The sequence below is a fragment of the Drosophila elegans genome, unplaced genomic scaffold (genome assembly GCF_018152505.1).
Source record: "Drosophila elegans isolate 14027-0461.03 unplaced genomic scaffold, ASM1815250v1 contig_397, whole genome shotgun sequence".
NCBI classification, from domain to species: Eukaryota; Metazoa; Arthropoda; class Insecta; order Diptera; family Drosophilidae; genus Drosophila; species Drosophila elegans.
The window spans coordinates 4,086,010-4,111,085 of NW_024545782.1; the positions used below are offsets into that span (position 1 = coordinate 4,086,010).

The following is a 25,076-nucleotide window of genomic DNA, read 5'->3' on the forward strand; positions in this document are numbered from 1 at the left end:
TTATGTGACATTCGTGGCGATACCGGACCACAATTGACCACGAAGGGCACTCAATCCGGAGCTTTTCGCCGTCGGCCCAGCGCTAAAACACCAAACTCTTAAAAAACAATTCACATCGTTAACATTTATTTGGCACAAATTAATTTGCGAAACGGAACTGCTCACTTAACGCAATTGAATGTTCATCCATCGCTTATTCGTTTGTGTCGCGCGTCTCGTGCAATGAAACTGAATTGGCTTAATTAATCAGAAATCAGCAACCGGCATTTCAACATTTCGACATTTCCCCAACCGATCTGTGTGTGCAATTCGAACGTAAACATTTAATCATGCCCACGACTCACCGAACACGTCTGCCATGGAATTGAAAACTTTCCCGTTGGCAACCTGACATTTCCACTGGGCCAGGATCCCCCGTTCCATCGAGAGCCGCAGGAGCAGCGACAACAACAGCCACAACACTTGGAATATGTTGTATAATGTACCGTGCTATCAAAACTTCTCAACGCTGGATTACTACAAAGTGAGTAGAGCTGTAGAAACAAGCGTTTTAAAATATCTAGAAATACTTTTAAAATGAAAAAAATAGTGTTCGGAGGATTGAATATTTTGTAGTTAAACGATTCCCTCTCGATTCTGCAGATACTCATTGCCTTAATATCGAAATATGTCACTTAGCTGTTTAAATGGTATTTGGAACAATTATGTATTAATTTGCCAGATCTTTCTATTTCTGGGTGGCTATTGAAACTGTTTGGTCCTTTTGATCCTGAAAATCACAAAGCGCATAAAATTTGTAGCGGTAATTAAATCAAAATTTATATAATTCTGCGCACTTCACCTCATAACTTTATATTTCGAATTTATAATTTTAAGGGCCACACACAGATTGCATAACCAGCTTGTTGTTTCAAAGGTAAATCCAAATCCTAGTCAACTCTTAGGACCCTTCAGACCTGACTTCGAGTGCTCCCGATCATTTTTCCGCATCAAGTATTCATAATTACGATCCTCTAATGCGTTCCTCTTGCTCCGAGTGGGTAAAATGGTAGCAGTTGATGTGAAGAGATAAGCTCACTGTACAGTGAGCTGTAAGAAATCAAAGATGCTACTGCGCATTTGGCCAGCGTTGATCCTTTAAACGCAGGACACAATGCAGACAGTAGTCAAAAGGGAATTTTCAGCTTAAGTGCTCACAAAGGCCTCAGAGCGATATCCTGTCGATCGAGAGGAAATCATTTGACCAGAAATAAAACCGCAAAAAGGATCGGCTCGAAAAGGCACTAGGTCAAGGGCTGGCACTCAAAAAGAGCTCTCTGTGATCTGCACATCGGAATTTCCTCCGAATCCAGCTTTGATTGACAGTCGTACTCTGGATTCCTTGGCTTCTAAGTCGGAGGAGTCCCCGTTTCCGTTCAGTTCCCGCGTTGCCTAGACAGCTCCCCCGCAATTGCGTCCTGCGTTCTGCGTAATTTGAGCAAAGTTCTCGCAAAGCAATTTGCGATGTTGTTGTCTCGTTGCCAGGACAAACACAACCTCTCCTGCCATCGGCCATCCAAAATGGCCGCCATCGATGGGTGGATGGCGGGAAGGAAGGCAGAAAGCCAAAAACGCCAGCACAAAAGCGTCAACTGCCGCCATTTTCCGTTCGGGTATCTATTTGACAGCATCGGAGACAACACGAAAATCTCATAAATGTAAATGCAAAAAAGGACGAGCCATTAGCAAATAATTTCGGCGAAAAACATTTATTCGGCATTGTTGAGCAGGAGCAGGCAGGAGGGATAGAGAGTGAGCGAGAGTGTGCGAGAGTGTGCGAGAGTGAGCGAGAAGGCCAGACAAATGCCGTGAGGATAATTTCATTGAAATTTGAGTAGTGGCAGAAAGGAGCAGCAGCGAAATGTACAAAAGGACGACGCCGTGCAGATGCCTTGCGCTTTTCGTTCGCCATTATAGCAACAAACAATGCAGGCAGGAGTGGGACCGAAGCAGGACCAAGAGCAGAAGCAGGAGCAGGAGCAAGAGGGGTTCCAGTTGGGGGTCCTGGTCGTCCCTCAGCGCCTTACCCACGATTTGTTTGCGCTGCCCGCAGGACTCTTGGCTCTGCGGGTTTCCAGCGAACCATTTTAATTCGTTTCCCGTTTATGGCTGCTCGTGGCTGCTCCATTACAGCCACGCCCTGGCAATGTCCCGAAAATTAAAATTAAATGCAAGGGGGTGACATATAACATATATTCACTTGAAGCTCGTTCCTCTGGCTCAAATGCATGGCGACATTTTTACAACATAATCTGTGAGCCCAAGCATCCCATCTCCCATCTCCCTGCGTTAATCCGCTTTGTCCTCCGGCTTAAACGGCTAATGTTTGTCTGGGGCGTGGCACAGGAAGTGCATCTTCATCTGTGTGAAGGGGATATGCTATACATGTACACCTACCTGTTCCCGTCTGCGATTGAGGCATTTGTCGGGCATTCTGCGGGTCCAGCAAATGAACTTGTTTGTTTGTTTACTCGAACGCTTTGCCAGCGCTGAGTTGAGCGCGATTTCAGTAGCCATGGTCGAGACAAAGTCAATAAACAAACTTGCAGCTCGAATTGAAAGCCTTTCCTGAAGACTGGCACGAGTTTCCAATGCGTTGCTGATCACTTCGACTTGCTGTCGATGTCGTTTTGGAAAAACGCTTCTGTGTAGTTTGATTAATAATAAAAAACTTGTCATACACTTCGGAAACTGTGCATTCGATTTCTATTTAACACTACTTGCTTTGTCTTTCTAATACAATTGTATTATCATTAGCCTTATATAAAAAACACAACAAAAGTAAGTGCGTTTTTCAATAATGACGAATCATTATCGTTCCAGCGGCAGTTATTTAACTAAATCAGAATTAAAATATCTGTACAATCATTTTAGCCAGGGTCTGCAAACAACCATTATTCATATGTCATAAATCAATCACTTCAAATCGGCATAAAAAAAAGGGAAACGAAATATTGATTCTCTTTGGTCAATCTATCCATTTCCTCAAAGATTTTTAGATTTTTAATTATTACAATCTTCTTCAAAAATATTGATTATTTTTGAGAAGAAAAATAAAAATAATTCATTAATTTGATAAAAATAAATAAATCTCTAAAATAGTGATTATTGATGATTTTTATTTTGTTAATATTAAAATCCATTTCGTAACGGCGGAATTGTCTCCTTCTGTAGCTTACAAATATCTGAGCAATTTTATTTTTTGCTTATTTGGTACCTTTACCTTTACGTCAAAAATCTGCAGTCAGAAATCTCAGTTTAAAACAACCGACACTTATTAAGTAAAAGGCTATATTGTAATCGTTGAAAAGAATGTAACTGTTGAAAGAAAGGGCTTAAGTTTAAGTATACATATTCTAGATCAGGAACAATACCCGAGTCGATCTAGCCATAACCGTTAGTATGCCTTCAGAAAACTATAAAAGATAGAGGTTTGGGATTAGACAAATAATTCAAAAAATCAAAATGTTTCGAATCGGGCTCTGCAGGCAAAACACTATCCTATGCTCATTAGATAGGGCCTATTGATCGCTGATGTAGAGAAAGAGAGTGGGGGCGGCACCTTAGCACATTTTTTGTGGAAATTTTTAGATTTAAATTTTCAGTTGATTAGCTGAGTAACGGGTATCTAATAGTCGCTCTATCTTGTTTTAATTATCTTACGAGTTATCTTACGAGTTGTTTGTTCAAAGTCACTTTTGAGTATTATTTCATTGATGGTTCTTTTCTTCGAAATACGAAAGCTACATGACCGAATATCCTTAAATAAATTTACGGCCAACACTTACCCGTTCTTTCCAAAGCTCATAATGTTTGTTAAGCTTATCGTTTGCTTTTCGCCTGACATAATTCTGTCGAGTCCTGAGTGTGACGTCATATCCGAAGGCTAAACCACAAAATGTATGGCATAAATTTGCATGCATCATGCTTGAATTACAGCGACGGAAAAGGGCCAGGATAGGAGGGAATAGAAGGTTTATCCCTTAGGCCCTCTTCGGACCTGCTTTGTTGCACTTTTGCTAGAGGCTTTCGTAATCCGCTCAAATGGCTACGCTGCCTAGTCCCTTTTTTATCCTGTTTTATGTCGCCTGTCAGCAGATGAAGATGCGGCACTGGCACTGGCAAAATTAGAGCAACCTGATGGATGAATGCGTTTCCCTTCCTTTCCGCTGGATTCAGATCTCTAATGCTCTCTAATGATGGCAAATATTTGTACCTTGTTTTGGCCATTGAAAGTGGGATTTGCTTTGTCTGCCCTCCAGCCTCATGACTCATTGTTGTCTCCTGGTCTAAATTCGAATGGTGACAGATCCCGAAATAACCCAGTCAAATACAAAAGGTCTGCACGCAATCAATTGTCACTTTCGACAGCATATTTTGAGCTACCGGGGGTCTATAGATAGCCACCACTAAACTAAAAATAATACACAACTCTTTCCTGGGCTGCTTTCGGTGAATAATTATTCGGAATGGATAAGTAGTTCAATATATATCGTGTTACGATGAAAATGTTTGCTAAATTTGATATACATTAATTTTTTAAAGGATGTGAAAAACTGTCTTTGGATAAAACAAATAATAAAGATTTTTAAAATCTCTTACAAATTCAATTCGTAAATCTAAACGCTGTGACCATAATTATGTTATGATCCAATAAAAGAATAATAACTTTTTCAATGATTAAGTAGAGATTTGTGCCTGATCAGCGTGCTTAACCTTAACAAGAAAGGAAGCAAACTTCGGCAAGTCGAAGTTTATATACCCTTGCAGCTAATGCAAGAAAATTAAATTCTTTTAATTCTTTAAAACAACTGTATTTCGATTTTTATGGACATCCGTTGAATTTTCAGTTCGTTCTTATGGCAGCCATATGAAAAAAACGACTGATTTTTATAAAATGTAAGCCGTAATTCCTAACTTTGGGGAAAGTTTTTATACAGATGCTTTAAAACTGAGAGACTAGTTTGCATTTGAACAGACAGACGGAACGAAGTATAGACAGACACGGCTAGATCAACTCTCTTAGTGATGCTGATCAAGAATATATATATTTTATAGGGTCGAAAATGTATCCTTCAGTGCGTTGCAAACTTTTGACCTAAATTATAATACCCTCTGCAAAAGTATAAAAACATATAATTATATATGATTTCCGCAAATCCTAGCATACTTTTAAGAAGCGCCATAAATACGACATAGACGAATCGAACGGTCTTTCTGCTAGATCCAATATATATAGAAACCGCAAATTGATGGAGCAATACACCTCAAAAGCGACACGGACACGCATCTGTCACATCAAAAGCCCCTGAGCATCTTACAACGCTCCGGTAATTGGTGCGGGCCGGATCCGGGTCTGAGTTTTTTCCCGGGCCCGCCTTTACTTACAGGAATTCTTGTTAAAGTGGGGAAAAAATAGATGCCAACGCACACTCGAACGAGAGCCAAACAAATGAGCGAAAGTGCGACGAAATGAACTTGTCATAATTATTTGACAGTTGGGGTAAGTGTGACGCTCATCTGGCAGCGGCACATTAACCAAGAATTGATGTAAAACATTTCGCTTGAGGGAAAGGGGTATCCTACTCCTACTCCGATTGCGATTCCGTTTCGGTTCACTTTGATTCTCCCTTACAGTGTCACTGCCAGCGGGCTGCGGGGTCAAGTGGTCGCAGCCTGTGAAAACAAAACTTGCGCCTCATTTCCGGTTCAATCAAGTGGCAGGCAGCTTGGAGCATGATCATACTCCTGCTCACTTAGGTGTGGCTGTTGTCAGTCAAAGGCGCAGACAGGCAGCTGCCCTCCTTGCAACCCCATTTGGTTCCTCAACTCCCATCCCATCCCACCCAAAACTAACAACCAAAAACCCAATATCCAATACCCCTACCACAGCCCCTACCAATTAAGCGGTTTTTTCTGAGACAAATTTGTGCGACCTTTGACTCGGCAGGGCGAACGGGGATAGCATTACTCGTTAGCAGTCGTGACAGTTTTTCTTAGATTTTTTCATAATTTTACCACGAATTTTTTTTTTTTTTTGGCCTGGCCTCGTCTCGTCCCTAGCAATTTTCCAGGCTGTCTCACAAAAAATATCAGATTTCCGCGCTGCACATTTTTCCATCCATTCTTCTGGGCTTGGGAAAGTGCAGCAGCAGTAGCAGCAATAGCAGCAGTAGCAGTGGCAGCAGCAGCAGCAGCCTCCGGACAATTGGCAGCCAAAATGCCAACAAACAAATCATTCACATTTCGTCCATTGATTGGCGAGGCGGTAAAGCGAAATTCGATATGCGGGATCTGCTCTGGCCCGAAGGGAGGAGAGATGTGAAAGTGCTGAGCGGGGTTCTGAGTGCAGGGGCTTAGGTCCCGGTCCCGGTCCCGGTCCGAAAACCATCCTCCGATTTCGATAAGGCTGGCGATTCCGGTTCGATCCCAGAGCGCACCTGTTCCCGGCCTCGAAAGTTGTCCCATCAACAGTTGGTCTCGATTCAGCTTTTCCTCGCCCATCCGAACTGGTAACCTTATACGCACTTCCCTCTTTCGGTTCGGCCTTGCCGTTCATTTTTTGCCGTAATTAAGTTTAACGGAAATAATCATTTATTTGCCATTTTTATACCCACTTTATTGTTACATTTTCCGCTGCTATTTTTCCACAATTGTAGAGCGGCAGCAGTGCAAAAGTTAAATGTGGCCAAGGTCTGAGCGATGAAACCGATCCACAGCAACTTTAGGGCTGCCACATATGGTGTAAGTGTAACCGATAGGCCAGCAGGGTATTCGGTTGCCGTTGCCGTTGCCATTTACCATTTACCATTTACCAGTTGACCAAGTCGTTGTGTTGCACGGTTGGCACAGTTTGTGGTTCTCCATGATGGAATCACAGTTTTTTCAGCGGACTCAGTGGACTCACCGTGATTTATTTTTCCAGAAAACTGATTATGATTAACAGGGGACATGTACGTTATAGGTCAATATATAGGTTGAAAACTGTTATTTAACAACGGTTTTCGAGGAATAAGAATGATATTACCTGCTACATGTTTAAAATCAAATTATTACATTGGAGTTAATAAATAAATTCAAGAATAATAAATATATCGATACAACATACTTAGTTACGCATATTAATATAAATATATTTTATAAAACTCTTGGGATATATAGCTTTTACAGGAAGGATCGAAAATGTTATTTATATGGACATTTTATGCGCTTACAACTCGATGTATAATCGTTTTATAAAATATTACGCATTTCGATTTTCAATTTACGACCGAAGTTTTTTTCTTTAAAAAGGAAAAGTGTTTATTTAGATTCCTTACGAAATCGTTGACTTCCCATCCCATTTTTAAAGATTACAACCATGTCTTTCCTGCAAACTTTATTATTACGAAGAAAGGGTTGAAGCCTAGGGTTAAGACATACTGATGCCAAACATAAAGGGTTAACAAGCTACTTCTTTCCGAGATAAACTCAAAGGGTTAGAAGACCGAAATTCTTTGAGGGTTGTTACGGCCGGCAATCAAAGTTTTTAATTAACAAACAAAGAAACCGATTTTCCATAAAAATTGTGCAGATAATTTGCAATGGTTTTTTACCAAAAAAATGTTTTCGTTGAACCCGATCCGTGACATCTTGAGAATAGGTCAACATTGTTGTTTAATTAGAAGACAATAGCTGTCAATAGCTTACCCCGCGGTCGGATCCCAGTGAACCGTGAAAGAAGTTGGGCCTGGGCCCAAGTCAAAGGTTGTTGGCTAATTGCGAGGCGGGGTTTTGGCAAGGGAAGGGAAACCGATGTCCCCCGGCAGGACTGCCAGCTGTGAAAAAATCTTATCCACACTCAATCTTAATGACTACTTAAACAGCGACAAAGCCAACCCCAACCTGATTGCAACCCCCTTTCTGACGGACCGAGATCAGCTCAAGTGCGGCACTTGAGGCAGCTGTTTGCCATTCGGGATGACTTTAATTTAAGCCCTGGGGTGCCATATATATGGAAACCTCAACATTAATAAGTGTTAATAATTGTGCGTATGCGTGTGTTTTTTTTTTCCCCGACTACGTTGACACGCCCCCACCGCCCCGAAAACGGGTCTACAATTTCACATCACTTTCGCAACTGCTGATGGGGGAGGGCGTTCAGAGTGGGCGGAAGGGAGGCGAGGGCCGCCGAACCGAGACCGAGTTAGAAAGTCCGTCCAGAGGAGCGTAACATGGATAGGGTATAAGTATAGGATTACCAGCGTCCCATTGGCATTCGCATCCACCTCGGTCGTTGCCTTCCTTCGGACCGATATGGCAACGGCATCACCATCACCATCAGCATCAGCTTCACCATCAGCCACCAAAACAGCATCCCTGGGGGTCTCCAATGATTTGTTGTTGCTGGCGGACAAATTTACAAATTCAATTTGTCAGCGATGCCTCAAAGTTGTTGTCCTGACAGGAAGAGTGGTTGGAAACACAATTTCAGAGGCCTGGCAACGGTTAACCCAAAAAACAACGGAACAGAATTGGCGTAACACGTGGCAGGGATAGACTAACGAATACCCAGTAAGCTTATACTTTCATATCTACTGAAGCATAATTTACAGGAATATATAAAAAAGCTAAAGCCAATAATCCCCATCTTATAAAAAAAAATGCATATACTCTTAAATCTATTTCAAAAATCTAATATTCAAAAGAACGACTATATATTGATCCGTATGCGTCTATGTTTTAAAACCATGAAGCTCTGAAGATTATTCGATAGATTTTTCTTTATAACAGCAACCATATATTAAACAAAAACACGACTTGACGAGGTAAAATTAACGTAACGATCGCACCTTCTACTTAAAAAACTTTTGATATTATTATTTACCAAAACCATATAACTTTATTTATATTTAAATAGTTTTGTAATCGTAACGCTGCTTTGAAATTGTTAGATATCCATGCTTATTGAATACAAATAATGTCTTATTTTTGGTAAAATATTTTTTTGTGTCAAGAAAAAAAGGTTTTAACTGAGATTAAAAAAATATGTATCGAAATGTAGAATATTTTGTTACTTAAACTAAAAGCATTTCATATTTTCTAGGCATGTTATTACTTTTGGTGTAAAATACTTTAGTTAAAGACTTCTAAAAAAGTGCAAACCAATAACCAACTTTATTTTTGCTTACTGACAGATAATGTTATGGCTAGATGCAGTAATACGGGGAATAAAATTACCGTGCTAATTGCATAGTCGAAAACACCCTGCTTACCAGAAAATACCACCGAGTACAAGCATATGTTGCCATTGCATACTTGAGGGCGCGTTTGATTAGAGCCCACCGAGGCGTGAGTATTTAATTTTGTTGTTCGGTCGTTGCGCGTTTTGACACGCGCTAGTCGAGAGCACGTAATTAAATTAATTAGAGAGTCGTTCCCACAGGTAAGCCCCCGCCCCCTCCCCACAGTTTGCTTCGGTCCAATCCAATCCAACCCGAACCAATCCGTTCTGCTGCCGGATTTTTGATGCTCATTCGCAGTGACAGGCGACACACTTCGCTCGGTGGGTGGCCAGCAGGTTGATGGCTGGGGGTGGTGGTGGGTGGTTGCTGTTTGCTGGTTGCCAGAGGAACACACACAAAGTACCTTGGCTTTGGGTCTTACCTTTTAATGAAATTCCTGACCAATGTTTGTTTTGCGTAGGTCACCATGGCGATTCTCCTCAACCCTTAATCCCCAACCTCCAACCCCCAACCCGACCTCCAGCTGTATATATCAGTCGCCGATCGGCACGTGCCTGGAACTCGAACACAGGTTCCGCATAATTTTTCCCAAGAATGAAAGCATAAACGAAGCGGTTTTCGCCCACCCTGGTGGCCATCATAATCGGCTTAATCGCAATGAAGTGCAGCGTCATTATGGTGCAAGTGCACTTCTGACTCGCTTTATTTTTTGTTTTTGTTTTTTTTTTTTGTCGGGGAAATCAAGAATAAACGCCCACATAGACCACTGACCAAGTCTTTGTTTGGCTTTGTTTTCCGATCTTTACACGAGCACTCATGAATGCTCCCCCTGGCCTTGTCGATTCATAAAACGCAAGTTTATGTCCATATTTTTTTATGGAACCAGTACGGTAGTTGGCTATGCGCACTTTAATGATCGCCGGACCATAAAATTGCCCTCTCAAAAATATATATTTGGCTAATGCGATCGGGGCTCAGCTGGATGGAAAACACAATTTTAGTGTGATTTACGATCGATTCGATGCGATTGATATGTGATCCCTGGAACAGCTGATTGTCTGGAGTTACCCTATAAATATTTACACAAGTGGAAAATATGTTTTCCATGGGATATACAATACCTTGAAAGTTGTTGTTGATTTTTCCATTTATTTTGCAAGTTTCTACGGAATTAAATGAGTGGAAATCGGACTGAGGAAAGTTAATTTTGCTTTTGTCTATGAAGCATTTTTATTACCAAACCGTTTCATTCAAGATTTTCGCTTGTTCCCCTCACGCCCTTCAAGAATCCAACTGCAAAACGAACACAACCCAGTCCAGAAATCTGCATAACAAATTCTTGCAGTCGAAGTATGAATATTTTCTCCGCTCCTTGCAATGCGCTATTTATCCAACGTTTTGTTCGCTGTTTTATAAATGTGGTCAGATCTCCATGGGTCAGCAACATTTTTTTCGAAGGGAAGAATGCCTCAGACTATTGGCATGTGCTGACAAATGCGAAACTTCCCTCTAATCAGCATTGCAGCGAAAAGCTGACCCAATTCGCGGGCTGGCCAGTCGAGTGACGCATTCCTCGACGACTCTTGAACCGGGGAACTTGAGCTGCAGGGGCTGGGAATGCAGCAGAATGACAACAAACAGGCGATTCAATGTTCCGCCGTCCGTGGCCAAAACCCAATCCTTATCTAGATGTCCAGCGACCAGGCGCAGGCCCAGATCAAGTTGTAAGAATGCGAACATGGCAACAAATGTGCTCGACTCAGGTGTTAAAACTTTTGCATTAAAATGGCGCCCGAGCAACAGGGCCTGATCCCTACTAGCTGCCCCTGCCTCTGCCTCTGCCTCTGTCTCGATTCCCCACTTCCCGGGGGCCGTGTAAAATTAATACAACACTCGGGGAGGTCCGGGCCGATCAAAACTGAACGTAAATCTTAAACACTTTCGGGCTGCCTCAACCTTACCATTGTGTGCAACAGTGCAGCAGTCGCACGATCAGCACGTTCGGATGGCAATGGAAATGGGAATGGAAATGGGAATGGGAATGGGAGGGACCTGGGGGAGAGCGACCAGGATGGATATGGTGGTCGATCGGCAACCGGTCCACGACAAATGTGCCAGTCTCAGCACCAAGCCAGGCCGCAGAAATATCTGCAAATGCAGCGAATTGCGCGCAGATTTGTTTACAGAAGAGTCTTCGAGTCCGAGGAGGACGACGACCAAGGGGCGCGTTGATCATCGTAGATATAATTGACGACATGTTGTCTCACGATCGTGCTAAAGCGATTAAAGCAAATTTAATGCCCGACTCAGCGAATCATTTCCTTAAAAACACTCGAGAGGTCGTCGGGTCTTCTTCAATTTTCAGCCTGAAGAGCCTACCCGAAATGCCATCATCAAATTACTGGCTTCACTTTTGATTTTACTTGTTGCTTGATTCGTTGTGGGCTCGTGTAAGTTTATTGCCAGAATTCCGTTGCATATGAGTCGCATATTTACTTAACTGCACTTGTTTCTATTTACTTGTAATTCCATACAGGCTTTTACCTCAGTCTTTGTTTACACATTCGAGCAAAAAATTATGGGTAAAATCAATATAAATTGTTTACTGAAGCCATTGTTTGCCCTCGATGGAGACAGCTTTCCTTTATAAATAAATATGAAAATGTAAATCATTTTTGAGGACAAACAACCCTGTGTTTTCTTGCAATAAAAAAGTTTTTGGTCAAGAATGAGCTTTAAAAAGTTGTTCAAACCTGTACATTTCAGTTAACATCGATTTCCTTGGCTTTTGTCGTCCACCTGCATTTGTTTAATATGATTTGAAACGAATAATTGGCTGTTTTTTATTACCAAAGTTAATTTTAATTGTTTGACAAATTTTACGAATCTGAAATGCTTTGAAGAAGAATCGGTGAACATTTCTTCTTGGTCTTTGAATTGGTTAAAGGGACTTAGGTTTAACCTGACGTTAATTACAGTTAGAAGTCCTAAAAATCGACTTTCGGTATTTTAAAACTTGTTATTAGTAAAAATATTTATTTTGAAGGAGCTTCTCTTCGGGAGCTCCTCTCAAAAATCACGTATTGGTGTGACCACTTTGTCTTTGAACTGGATCCTCCGAAATTAAAAAAAAAAACAAATAGATTTCCTTAAAGTAATGTTAAATTTAGTACCTCATCGAAAAATAAATAAAATACAATTTTTAAACAAAATTTCAGACGTAAATAAAAAAATATTTGTCGGTGAGAAAAATCTTCAAGTATTAACTTAAGAATAAATTTAAGAATTTAATTTGAGACGAATCGCTGAAGCCGTTTTGAAATAGACGCGTTTTAATTTTGAATATGCATTTTACCGCATTTTGAAACGCCTTTTAAAGGAAGGTTATAACTTCCAAAATATGCACAGGAGCGGTATTCAATAAAAAAATCGATCGACTAACTGTATATAACCTTAAACCTTCACTTAGGCACTATGGGTTGCACAAGCTATAAACAGTTTTTATAAACGAAATCGATGTTGATTGATATCACACAGAAACACCTCTTAATGACGATGAAATTAGCGATGATCGCACCTAAGCATTAACAATGAGATTACATATTATGGGATGAAAATTGATTATATTTAAATAAACATAAATTTTTTTTTTTTTTAAAGCGAAACAATTGACATCAGTATTAAATATAAAACAATTTATGATAAGTTATTTAATTGTTTCAGAAAAGTATAATTTATAATTATTTGCATAATGTGTATGAATGCAAATTTAATTCTGATGGATTTTATGAGAGATTATTTCAATATTTGTACACTTTTAGCTCACAATATGCGCATAAAATCGGTTTGGAAAATTATTTCCCAGTCAGTTTGATTGAGCACTCTCCATTTCTAAGTTGAGCTCATTAGTGGCTCCCCACCATCGTGTTTATGGTACCCAATTACCATCGAAAGCTATTCACATCTGCACACAGTGATTTTGATTAGATGCCAATTTGTTTATGGCACTCGCTGGTCTGTCCAGAGATCAGATATCCATATCCCATATCGCGTATCGCTGGTTAGACTATGCCCAGCACACTTCGGCTCGTCTTACATAAGCATTTCGATTTTGGGAGCTCCTGCTCTAATACGTTACGATCCACATTGAACACCAAAACCCCACAAGTTTAAGGCGTCTTGAATTACCCGTGATTTTCATTTTCGTTTCGGTTTTTACGACTGCCATAAAATTGCTGGCGGTTTCTATTGAACGCTCTGTGAAACTCCATCTGATTAGTTTATTAATTTGTGTAATGTGCTCGAATGGTGGCGAAGTTACTGAGATTAGTTTATTAATTTATGCGCATAGAAAACTCACTATTCGAATGGCGTTTGTGATGCCAGCGGCATTGTTCGCCCGCATCCGAGAGATACGAAAACTTTGGGCCATGTAGCGCTAGCGCTGTAAAAAAAAAAAAGTGGTTTCCTACCCACCCCTGTTCATCATCATGGCCCTTCCACTGGTGGAGTGGAATGGGAATGGTTATGGGTATGGGTATGGGAGTGGGTATGGGAGTGGGTATGGGAATGGCAAGGAAATGGGAATGGGCGGAGTCTAGGAGTGGTTTGTGGCCAGAGGTGGGAGAGAGTGAGAGCGAGAGCGAGAGCGCGAGTGTGTTTCGCTCGCACGAACTCGTTTTGAGTGCCGTCGCCGTCGTCCAATGCAGGGGTTTCCACTCAAGCAGCGCTGCCGCGTCTCTGCCGGCGTCGAGATGAGCCACATTCGGGTGGTTCGGTGGTTCGGCGGTTCAGTCGATTCGAGTCACTTAAAGCGAGTGTTACGGAAACGGTTGACGTCGATTCGCCCGACTCTCCTCACTCCTCACTGCTCTCCGTTCTGGAACGCCAGTCAACTGAAGCGGCATTCGATTTCAAAACATCGTCGAAACAAAACTAATCAAACCAAATCAAACCACCGAATCGGTCCACTCAGTCCACGTCCACTCCTCGCGTGTGTGCTCCTAGTGAAAGTTAGCTCCATCTCACAGGATGGTCACCCTCATGCCATACAACTACGCTGCCCCGCGCTGCGGATTAATTGACAAAATGATCGAGCCAAAGGTAATCAAATCGCCGTAGTGCCCCAGCCCGAGTCCATTGGTGGGATTTTCGCTCTTGGCGAAGCTTTAAAAGTGATGTGGTTGAGCCGTCGGCTATGGTTATTGTTATTGTTATTGCTAGTGTTATGATTATGATTATGGTTGTAAATGTCGTCGGTGGTTGCATTGTGGGGCTTCCCCTAACTGCGACAACTAGCCAAAAAGTGAAACTTTACAGCCAGATACTCGTCTTTAGCTTTATTTATTGGTCTTGTACTCTAATATATGTATAGCCAACAGTTTAGGTTGGATTTAGGTGATCTATTAGGCGGCGTGATATCATAGCACACTTCATGTATAAATCTGGTCCAGGTTGACAGCCAAGACGTGTTAAGATGTCAGTCGATTTCATAAAATTAAATAATATAAGTCCGGCAAATACACTCAGGAAAAATGAACTACTCTGAAGATTTTAAAAAGTCTCTATGTACTAAACATAATTATGGAATGTCTTTCATTCACAGAGGATTACAATTTTTATAGACCCAGCCTGAACAATACGATTTTAAAGACCCCAAAGATAGTTCTTTGTTGTACAAATCGTTAATGGGGATAAAGATTATGGGCACCTGACCACAATTTTATTTCATCGCATTAATCGGCTTAACTTGGCTGTGGGTAATGAAGCAGACGAGTCAAGTTGCAAAGGCATTTAAAAACATCTAATAGCCCTGTGAAATGTTGCCAACTTTTGATGGTCGTGAGCTGCACACCTTTCGATGCGGATAGTATGCATTTCTCCAAGCAATTAATGACCCCTTTCATTCACTTGAATTCCGATGTGGAGCTTGGCCCAGATCGGCGCAAAGTTTGTTTCCCGATGATTTAATGGAACAGCATACCAAAGCCCAACGACCGAGTTTAATGGGTCCCTGAATTTGGACTAAGACAAAGTCGAAGCAAGTCGAAGCAAGTCGACGCGTTGGAAACGTGACGAACGTCGAGCGGAGAGTAGGTCGTAAGGAAGGCTGTACGATGGATCTGGATGGCTAAGGCGAAATATTAATAGAGCATAAATTACAGCTCTAGCAGGTCTGCGTGCCGGCTTTATGGGAATTTAAAGAGCCTGGCCCACAAAAGCCAAAGCTGGGCTTCGACCGGCCAGCGGCATTAATCACATTTTAATTAAGTTTAAGCCGTAATCGTAAAAATTAACACGCCATAATTCAACTGCGACAATACGCGCTGCATGTAATTTATGACAAAGAGAACTCACATACGAGGGGGGGTAGTGGGGGCGGGGTGATGGGGGGATGGGCGGTTGGGGGAGGGGTCGAAATATTGATTATGGCCACTGCGATTGACACTTGGCGATTGTTGATTATACTACCACGATTGCGGCCCAAACGTAATTAACGTTGCAAAGTGTTAAAGGTGCATGGGATAGGTCCAATCCAATCCAATCCAATCCAAACCCATCCCAGCCACGAGGAGAAACAAATTTTCCTCTTGTTTAATTTGATGTTTATCGTGGGGTCGGGGATCGGAGATCGGGGTTCGGGGATCGAGGGTTGGGGGTTGGATGGTTGGATGGTTGGAGGGTCTTAGGGCCGGGTTAATAAAAAATTTGTCGCCGTCTTCTTGTCTTGCTGCCTTGTCTTTTGTTTGCCTGCTTTGTGGCCCAGAGTGTGTGTGTGTGTGTGTGTGTGTGTGTGTGTGTTTTAATCTTCTTCTAAAGCAGCAGAAGAGACAAAGAGATTACGATCACAGGAATTTCGTTAAAGATGCTCAGAAACAGGTCTTAATACTCCAGCCTCCCTTCTCGACTCTTGTCTGTGTTAATGTTTACGTTGTCAGCTTGTGCCATAAATTAGTTTAGTAAAAGGTTGCATTTGGATCTTTTTGGATCTCCCGGCCCCTCACTATCTCATTTTTGCATACACCCGGACTCCAATTCGGTTGCTCGTGCAGCACGCAACGCCAGATTCGCGGCTCGAACTCGAAGTCCACTCCATGCGCATCGCATCGAAACGCTACCGTTCGGCAATCTGTCCGCTGTCCACTGTCCGCTTGTCCGCTTGTCCGCTGCGCATGCGCGTGTTCCTCTGGTCCGTCGTCAAATTCGAGCACTCCGCATCCTGCCCCTCGAGATCGCCGGATGATGGACAGTGCGTGCGTGTGGTCATCTCGCCGGACGGCAGAAGCTGTCAACCGAAGCCGCTCAACTTTTTGTCCCTCCCCAACCTTTTTTGTTCACATTTTCAGCGTGGAGGTGGTCACGAATTCCAGCACCTGGGCTTGTCTCTCCCGGCTGTCCCGCCTTCGATTTATCTGGCTTCCGTTCGATTTGCATAACGCCCTTTCTCGGGCTTCCTTTAGCTTTTTTTTGGCATTTGTCAAACTAACATGTCCAGTTAGTGTACGCTGTTTGGGGGTTGAAATTCAGCTGTATACCTTTAGGAAGGGAAAAATTTGTTTAATATTCAAATAATTAATATTAATTTGTTTAATATTATTTAATAATAATATAATATCTCTTAAAACATATCTGCGGATTAAGTATATGTATTAATCTGTATTTGTATTAAACATATTAACTGGAAGCTGTTAACTGTACATCACAGAGTCTACTGACAACTGTTTGCTCTAAACTTTCTTAACTTTGTATTCTCGTTTTTTTCTGTCAAGATTGTTGTTAATTTAAGCGTCTGCTTATAGTTCTATCCAACTAAATTATGGACTCAAGGCCGCACAAACTTAAAATGATCTTTGTTTAACATTCTTACTACATCCGAAGCAAATGGCTTTGAACCTTCTACTGCATTCTTAGTATATCCGTTTATTATCTCAGGGTCTTAGTATATTCTTCAACTAACCTCCCTAGCCTTGTCACATCCTTATCGAAATCTGCCGCCACCTGCTGATTGGGTCTTGGCCGATTTCCCCTTGATTCGACTTCCCCTCAAATGGCGCCGAACATCCGAAACATTTCGGGCAGCGGCGTCCCAGCAAAACTTTTTCCCACGCACAAGCTCGAGCTGCGAAATTTGCTTGGCACAGCAGCAAGTGGAGAATTATGTAAAATTGGCTGTTTTCTTTCGCCACTCGCACTGGATAACCCAAATAGAGTTTCAATCGGTGGAAGTGCCGAGCTCAGCAGGGCGATTCCAGACGCTGAGGTGTGAGCGGGTTATCGGGTGCGGAGGGGAGGGGAGGGGAATTGTTTATAAACAAATTCCTTCGGGGGACTCAGAAAATCGGCCTGCCAGACTTTACATAATTCGTGCTAAGCCAACAAAACAAACATTCTTATATTTCGATTTATATTTTAATGTGTTTTTCTTGGCATATTTTCAGGTTAAACGTCCCAAGACAGAGCACACCGATACACATGAACGCAACCGGTATGTCAAAAATAATAGTAACAAATATATATATTTATACCAAATTGATGTCTAAATCAGAGTCCAATAGTTGAACATTTTGAGAACAAAGTTAATATTGAATTGTATTGCTTAATACAGCTAGCTATGATATGAGCGTTCTGCAAAGTTACTTTTTACTATCATCTTTTTTCAGTAAACCAAAATGCTATTGATAGCCAATTTGAAAGGACATTTTACAGACTATTTCGTACGTTTCCTTCCTAAGCTGCTCTAGAAGATCTTCAAAAGGATTTCATCTGCTAGCGTAGACAATTTGTAACGGAATGGAAAGGACAGTCCTTTCACTTGACAAGGGGCGCACCATCTTCAATTGGTTTCAATTGAAAAGAGACTAGGGTCGTAGTCGTTGGTGGATTGGAAGTGTTTTGCATGTGGCCCTCACAACCTGACACATGCCCCGGCAGAAATTCAAAGAATTCTTCGCACGCCTCAGCTGTGACACATAAGCGATCCCGAAAACTGAAAAGGAAAAAGAAAAGACGAACCGAAAAGTGTCAGAGCACTTAGCACTTTCGAAGGGGCAGGAAAAGAGCGGAGGGATTCGAGGGAGGAGGTTTAGGCCTAACTACTTAAAAAGGGCTTAAAGGCGGCTCAGTCTCATATGGTTATTTCACTCCGCCGTCAGCCTTCTGAATAATTCCCATTATAATTTGCGTAAGTCTCCCATTGGCCACCACGCAGATCCCCAAGCAAAGTTTTGGTTGGCTTTCCCCTTCGTCAGCGCACGCGTCGTTCTGCGACGGGAAAACGCTTTTCCCCCTTTTGCCAGCTGCTCCCCCTCTCCATTTTCCTCTTGTTGTGGCTGCCAGCAAGATAAATGTCCCCCTTCTCCGGCAGAGAAAATAAACTCAAGGTGTCAGATTCCTTTGGAAATTGGGCACTTAATTTACCTTCCTATTGAAATTATGAAAAATTGTTAAATATTTCCCAATCCGGATTGTGGAAGTTGGAGTTCAAAATGGGGAAAATATGGATAAAGAAAAGAAAGACTGAGAATATGAAGGGGAACATTTAAATCAGGCTTCTTTTGTTGGCTGCCGAGAATGTGCTTAGCTATAACTACTTAAAAGTAAAACATTTGGAGTACTACATTTAATAATGAGAGCTAAAAATACTTGTAAAATCTCACTCAAACGTAAGGTTTGTAAGTGTGTATACTAAGCAGCCAGCTGGTTGTACAACGGCCTTTTTTGGGGAGCTATGGAAACTCCGCTTAATTGCTTCGAAAAGGATTGAATTACTCCCCCATTCTGATGCCCTTCTCCCTTGAAATAATCTACGTCCCCAAACACTTTTCATTGCTGTGATTTTCTCGTTGCGGTGATTTATTTGATTTCCATTGGTGCTCAGTATTATTTGATTATTATTGAGCCCTTTAGGATTTTCAAATTTGTCCACTTAATTTGGACCTACTTGAAAAGTAATAACACCAGAAGAACAGAAAGAATCGTCAAAACACAAGTCGTAAAACATAAAAAAATATTTGTCGCCGCTCTCTGGAAATTCAACATTTGCCGAACACATGGCCAGCAAGGGGTCGGGGGCAGGAGGTCTCCTCCGGAGGAGGCAGCGGACTTGTCCGGGACAGTCCGCACATGCCACCAAAATGCGAACCCAAGAGTCCCGAAAAGATTTCAAATGATTTCCTCGTCTCTCCCATCTCGGCGATTCTCAAACCCAGTAAACAACCCAAAAAAAAAAGGCCAGCGACAGGAAGAGCGGGACGGCGGGATCGTAGAAAAATATTTATAACACTTGACAAGATTTGGAAGAGCTCTTCAGGCGGGACCTGGACTGGGAAGCACTTGACTCGGGCTCTGGGGAAAAAAACGGGAAAACGAAATCGTCGAACAAGGGTCGGTAACGTGCCGTTAATTTTATGATTGTTTAAAGATTATTGGAAATTATTTTATGGGTTCCCTAACGAGCCCTGTTTCTGTTTCTGTTCTCTACCACACAATGGGCAGTCCTCATGTGTATAGGATGGGCATTACACTCAATATATGAAATCCTTATTCCGTTTCTTTTCTTTTTAGTTTTAAACTTAATATAAAGTTTTCATTTTTTTGAATTAATACTGGGTCTTTCATAAGCCTAGTATATATTTTTAAAAAATATCTTTCATTGCTAAAAAAAGTCTATATCTCACTTCGACAGAAAACCAAACCAAACCAAAAACTACAAACTTGTTTTACTTAGAAATGATTTTTCAATATTTAAACGACTTTAGACTCCATTACGCTATAAATATACTTCGTTAAAAATTATTCCGAAAATAAATACTTTGATAAAGCCGCAGCCTTTTTTTGACAGGGTTTTTATTGAAATTTAACAAACGGGTTTCGATGTAAACACTCAGATTAAGCGACAGAATTCTTAATACGCAGTCTCAATTAGTTAGTTATTAGTCATTATACCCGTTTCTTGCTCAGTAAAATATGAAGTTGTGAAAAAATATGTAATTGGTTCGATAAAGTGTTTCCAAATCTACTAAGTATGTATTTTGCAAGTAGCTGAAAGACCAGTCAATAGCATGAATTCAATCATTTTGAAGAAATGAATATTCTATGGTATTGGTAACTATATGATATGAGCGTTCTGCAAAGTTTCTTTTAATCCTTTTTCAGATCTTCAATTTTACAAGATCTTCAATTAAAAAATTTGGCTTTGATTTGAAAAGAGTATGTTTTGTTTAAGGTTTTGCGAAGCAATTAAAATGTCCACCTACACCCAAAAAAATTGTCATGAAACCCAATCAATTGTTACATGAATTATAAACTATATGATGTGAATAATTTCCCAACAAGATGAGTATTAAATTAACACCACGAAAGTATCAAATTAAAATTTATGGTGCTTATAAGTAAGGCCGGAGGCTAAAGTTTTAGACTCTTCGGTTTAAAAGATAAACTAAAAAGTATAGAGGTAATATTATTTATCGTTGAGTTAATACGCATACTTTCATAGTATATGTAGTTTTTATTCAAGACACATTTATTAAAACTAACCTTTAATTTTTTTTGAGGTGTAGATATATTAGGGAATCGAAAATATATAAGTATAAGCATAAATGATTGAGCATAATAGCCTTTTTTGTAGCACGGCAGTTAGCAACTCTTAGTAGCAGCACTCGAGATTATCTTACTTACTTGTTGTACCTTTTAGTATTGCCACGCACTTCACCCCAGCCCTTCAGTTACCGCCCCCACTTATGACCCCTCTTGTCTTATCTACTTGCAGCCTCTGCAATCTGTCACAGCAGCAGCAACAGCAACCCCAGCAGCAACAGACGCACCAGCAGCAGCAACAGCAACAGCAGCAGCAGCAGCAGCAGCAGCAGCAGCAATCGCATCCCAGCACCGTGTTGGCCAGCAATGGACCCAGTAGCGCCGGTGCCGGTTCCGGCATGGGTGTCGGTGTGGGCGGGGGCGGGGGCGTGGTCGGTCAGTGCAGTCCGCTGGGGCTGCCGCCGCAGAGCCAGCCGCTGCAGCCGACCATTGGGTCGCTGGCCTCGCTGAGCGGCCACTACTCGAACGGTAACGGCAATCCGAACGTGAATCCGAGCAGCTGCAGCCTGGCAGCCGCCTCCGGCTTCTCGCAGTCGGCGGGCAGCAGCTTCTCCACATATCAGCAGGCGGCGGCCTCCTCCGGAGCCGGTGTGCCCGGCGAGGACGGCGTGGTGGGCGGGGCCACTACCATGTCGCACTGGACGCACGACGGCTCCGGTTCCGTCTCCGGCTCCGGCTCGAGTGCGGCGGTCAAGTCGGAGTCCCGCAGTCCGGGACAGGGGCATGCCGCACTGGACAACGGCTCTGTGGTCAGTGCGAATCTGTACGGCTGCAGCTCGGCCAGCAATCCCCTCGACGGCGGAGCAGCGGTGGTCAACTCCTCGGCAGTGGCAGCCGCTGCAGCGGCGGTCTACGATGGGAAGCACGACTACTACTACTACAACAGCATGCAGCAGTACACTCCGCCGCCGTTCTACTCCGGCTATGGGACGCCGTACGCCGCGGCCACGGCCGCCCGTCAGGCCAAAATGGAGCCCGGAGCGGCGGCCGCGGCGGCGGCCTATCTCACGCCCAGCTATGCCAGCGGAGGCAACAACAACTCGCAGCTGTACAGCAGTCCCTACGCCGGCTACAACAACTTCGGGCAGCAGGACTACGGCGGTTACTACAACGAGCAGTACGGCAACTACTACAGCCCGGCCAACTACTCACCCTACGCGGTCAGCTCGCCCAGCTCGAGTGCGAGCCACGGGCACGGCTTCCACGTGGCAGCCTCCTCCAACCTCTCGGAGAGTCCCACGGACACCCACTCGACGACGCCGGTGCACCAGACCACCCACTCGCCGCACTCCCCGCTGCCGATCTCGCCCAGCGCCGGCATCGGACCCCTGGCCGTACCCGCCGCAGCTCTCAACTCCAGCGGAGGAAGCAGCGTGGGCACGGTGGGATCGGGGGGCGTGGCGGCCAGCAAGACCACGCCCACGGGCAAGACGGGGCGGGCACGAGGACGGCGCCACCAGCAGCCCAGTCCCACCAGGAGCACCGCCTCTGACACCGGCAACAGCGAGGCCGTCAAGCCGCCCGAGAGGGTCTTTGTGTGGGACCTGGACGAGACGCTCATCATCTTTCACACGCTGCTGTCGGGCAGCTACGCCAACCGATACACCAAAGACCACAGCTCCCTGATGACCATCGCCTTCCGCATGGAGGAGATGGTCTTCAACATGGCCGACACGCACTTCTTCTTCAACGAGATCGAGGAGTGCGATCAGGTGCACATCGACGACGTCAGCTCCGACGACAACGGCCAGGACCTGAGCGCCTACAACTTCGCCACGGACGGCTTCCACACGAACACTCCGCCCGGAGCCCCGCCCAACCTCTGCCTGCCCACCGGGGTGCGGGGCGGCGTCGACTGGATGCGCAAGCTGGCCTTCCGCTACCGCAAGATCAAGGACATCTACAACAGCTACCGGGGAAAGTGAGTACACAGCTTAGTGCTTTGAGTTTCCATCTGAAAGATTTAGAAAATTTATAGGGAAGTCATAGGTCACTTACAAACTGCAGTGATGTTCGCTAAAAGTCACAATTTTCATTGCTTGCATTACCAGCCGCGAAAATTAAAGTGTTCGCATGCCTACCAGTTGATCCTCACCTTGAATGTGCACATATTTTTTTATTAGTTGTATAATATATAAAACAAAATTTTTGGTGTAGCTTAGTGTTATTATAGAGATTTACTTTATCACTAGCTTTCATTAATGCAGATATACTTTTAAAAAGAGCGCGAAAATTCTGAGTAGAGTAAGAAAAAGTAAGAATACATAATTTTCCAAACGTTTCTTTTAACAACATTGAGGTTCCGTGATCTTTCGCTATCAACAAAAATTTTTTTATTGCTTGGAAAGAAATATTTAAAAGTCATACAGTTTTATTTGGTCATGTTGTTAATCCGATAGTCTGTTATTGAGGTCAAAGATTAAATCCACTTTTCCAGGTCAATTTTTTTTAAAACGCTGATTTAGTTAAACACTCTTGTGTCCAGAATCTGTGCACCGAAATGTGTCAAAAATTATATATTTTGATAGATATACAAAGTCAAGGTTTTTATGATAAATAATTAAGATTATCAATTTTTTAATTCTTTATTATCTTAAAAGGGTTAAGCATGATCTTCAAATTTAAGTTAAGTAAATGTCTGGTTGCACAAGTAAAACTTTAAAGCTTTAAAAAAGGTGGTTCTACAAAATGTTAAAAATTGCAGACGAAGCTATTTTGTAAAAACAAAAGTTTTGGAAATGGGAAGCCCTTTTTTTTAACCTTGTTTACAAAAACATATTCAAAAGACAAGAGTTCGCCGTATTGTAAATCAAATTTTTCAATCTTGTTAAAAGGCAGAATAGCAGACGTTTTTTTGTGGCTTGGTTCAAATTCAGCTCGCAACTGGATTCGAGCTAAAGAAAATACTTGTACTTGTGTATTGTCCACCCCACTAACAAAAAACACGCTTCTCCATTATTTTCCAGTGTGGGCACCCTGCTGGGACCCGGAAAACGCGAGGCCTGGCTGCAGATCCGCTCGGAAATCGAGGTGGCCACCGACAACTGGGCCACGCTGGCGCTCAAGTGTCTGAGCATGATCTCCCAGCGGGAAAACTGCGTCAACGTCCTGGTCACTTCCACGCAACTGGCCCCGGCGCTGGCCAAGGTTCTGCTGTTCGGGCTGGGCGGCATCTTCAACATCGAGAACATCTACAGTGCGCACAAAATCGGTGAGTGGAGATCGATCTGTATTGGTATCGTTCCGGGCACTAACCAGTTTTCCCCCTTTTTTTTTGCAGGCCATGAAACCTGCTACGAGCGAATTGTGACGCGCTTCGGGCGCAAGAGCACCTACGTGGTGATTGGGGATGGCAACGAGGAGGAGACCGCCGCCAAGGCCATGAACTTCCCCTTTTGGCGCATCTCCGCCCACAGCGACATTCGCGCCCTCTACACTGCCCTCGACATGGGCTTCTTATGAAAGGCCAAACTGTAAGGGGTTCGCCCGACTCGCGATACTAAGGCCTCATCGGGATTTGGGATCGTTGTCGCAGGCTCGAAGCAGTTTTGAGTACAAACAGCAAAATGTTTAACTAATTTATTTAATATGTGTGCGTATGTGTGTGTGTGTGTGTGTGTGAGACATCCTGCAAACGGAAACTGTAAACCAGCGCAAAATAATTTAATTATTTTGTTTAAACAATTTATACTTTAACGCCAAGACTTTTTGTATTATATAGTTTTTAAACACCTAATCGACGGTCGTAACAATTCTCGCACGAAGTTGTTTCAAGTGTGTAATTAATGGACTAATGATTTAACAATATACGTATTTAGCACCCTAGAGTAGCCAACAACAACAGACCGATGCGCATCCTGGCAAAAGAATCGGAGTCACTGATGGATCGGAGCAAACACTACAAAAATTAGTTTAAAGTTCTTAGTTTAAAAGCAGAAGCCTAATTATAATAATTATAAATAGTTCGACAAAGCCGTAGTATTCAAATTTTAAATAACTATCATATAGCTGCATATATTAAACTATATTTAAAATATAAATCCAAGTAATAAAAGAGCAAATCCAACAACAACGCACTCTCTTGGGGTTTAATCGAAAATCATTTTTGTTAAGAAAAATACTGTGCAGGAAAAGCAACCAGTTTTTGGCTAGAAAATTACTACAGTAACTAAACTACTATAGTAACTTAAGTTGAGACAGAGTAAATAACTAGATGTC

General features: G+C 42.7%; 1 protein-coding gene across 2 annotated transcripts; it reads left to right on the forward strand.

Moving 5' to 3' along the window:
- Positions 1–24,930, forward strand: LOC108135289 (developmental protein eyes absent). Of its 2 annotated transcripts, none has more exons than XM_017255973.2 (5): positions 1–523; positions 17,702–17,748; positions 21,031–22,779; positions 23,825–24,069; positions 24,139–24,930. In XM_017255973.2, the coding sequence occupies exons 1-5, from the start codon at positions 470–472 to the stop codon at positions 24,318–24,320; spliced, it is 2,277 nt and encodes a 758-aa protein (XP_017111462.1). In that variant the 5' UTR covers positions 1–469; the 3' UTR covers positions 24,321–24,930. The 2 variants fall into 2 exon arrangements, with proteins under 2 accessions (XP_017111462.1, XP_017111461.1); XM_017255972.2 differs by lacking the exon at positions 1–523 and adding an exon at positions 14,073–14,366.
- The last annotated feature ends 146 nt before the right edge of the window (positions 24,931–25,076 follow it).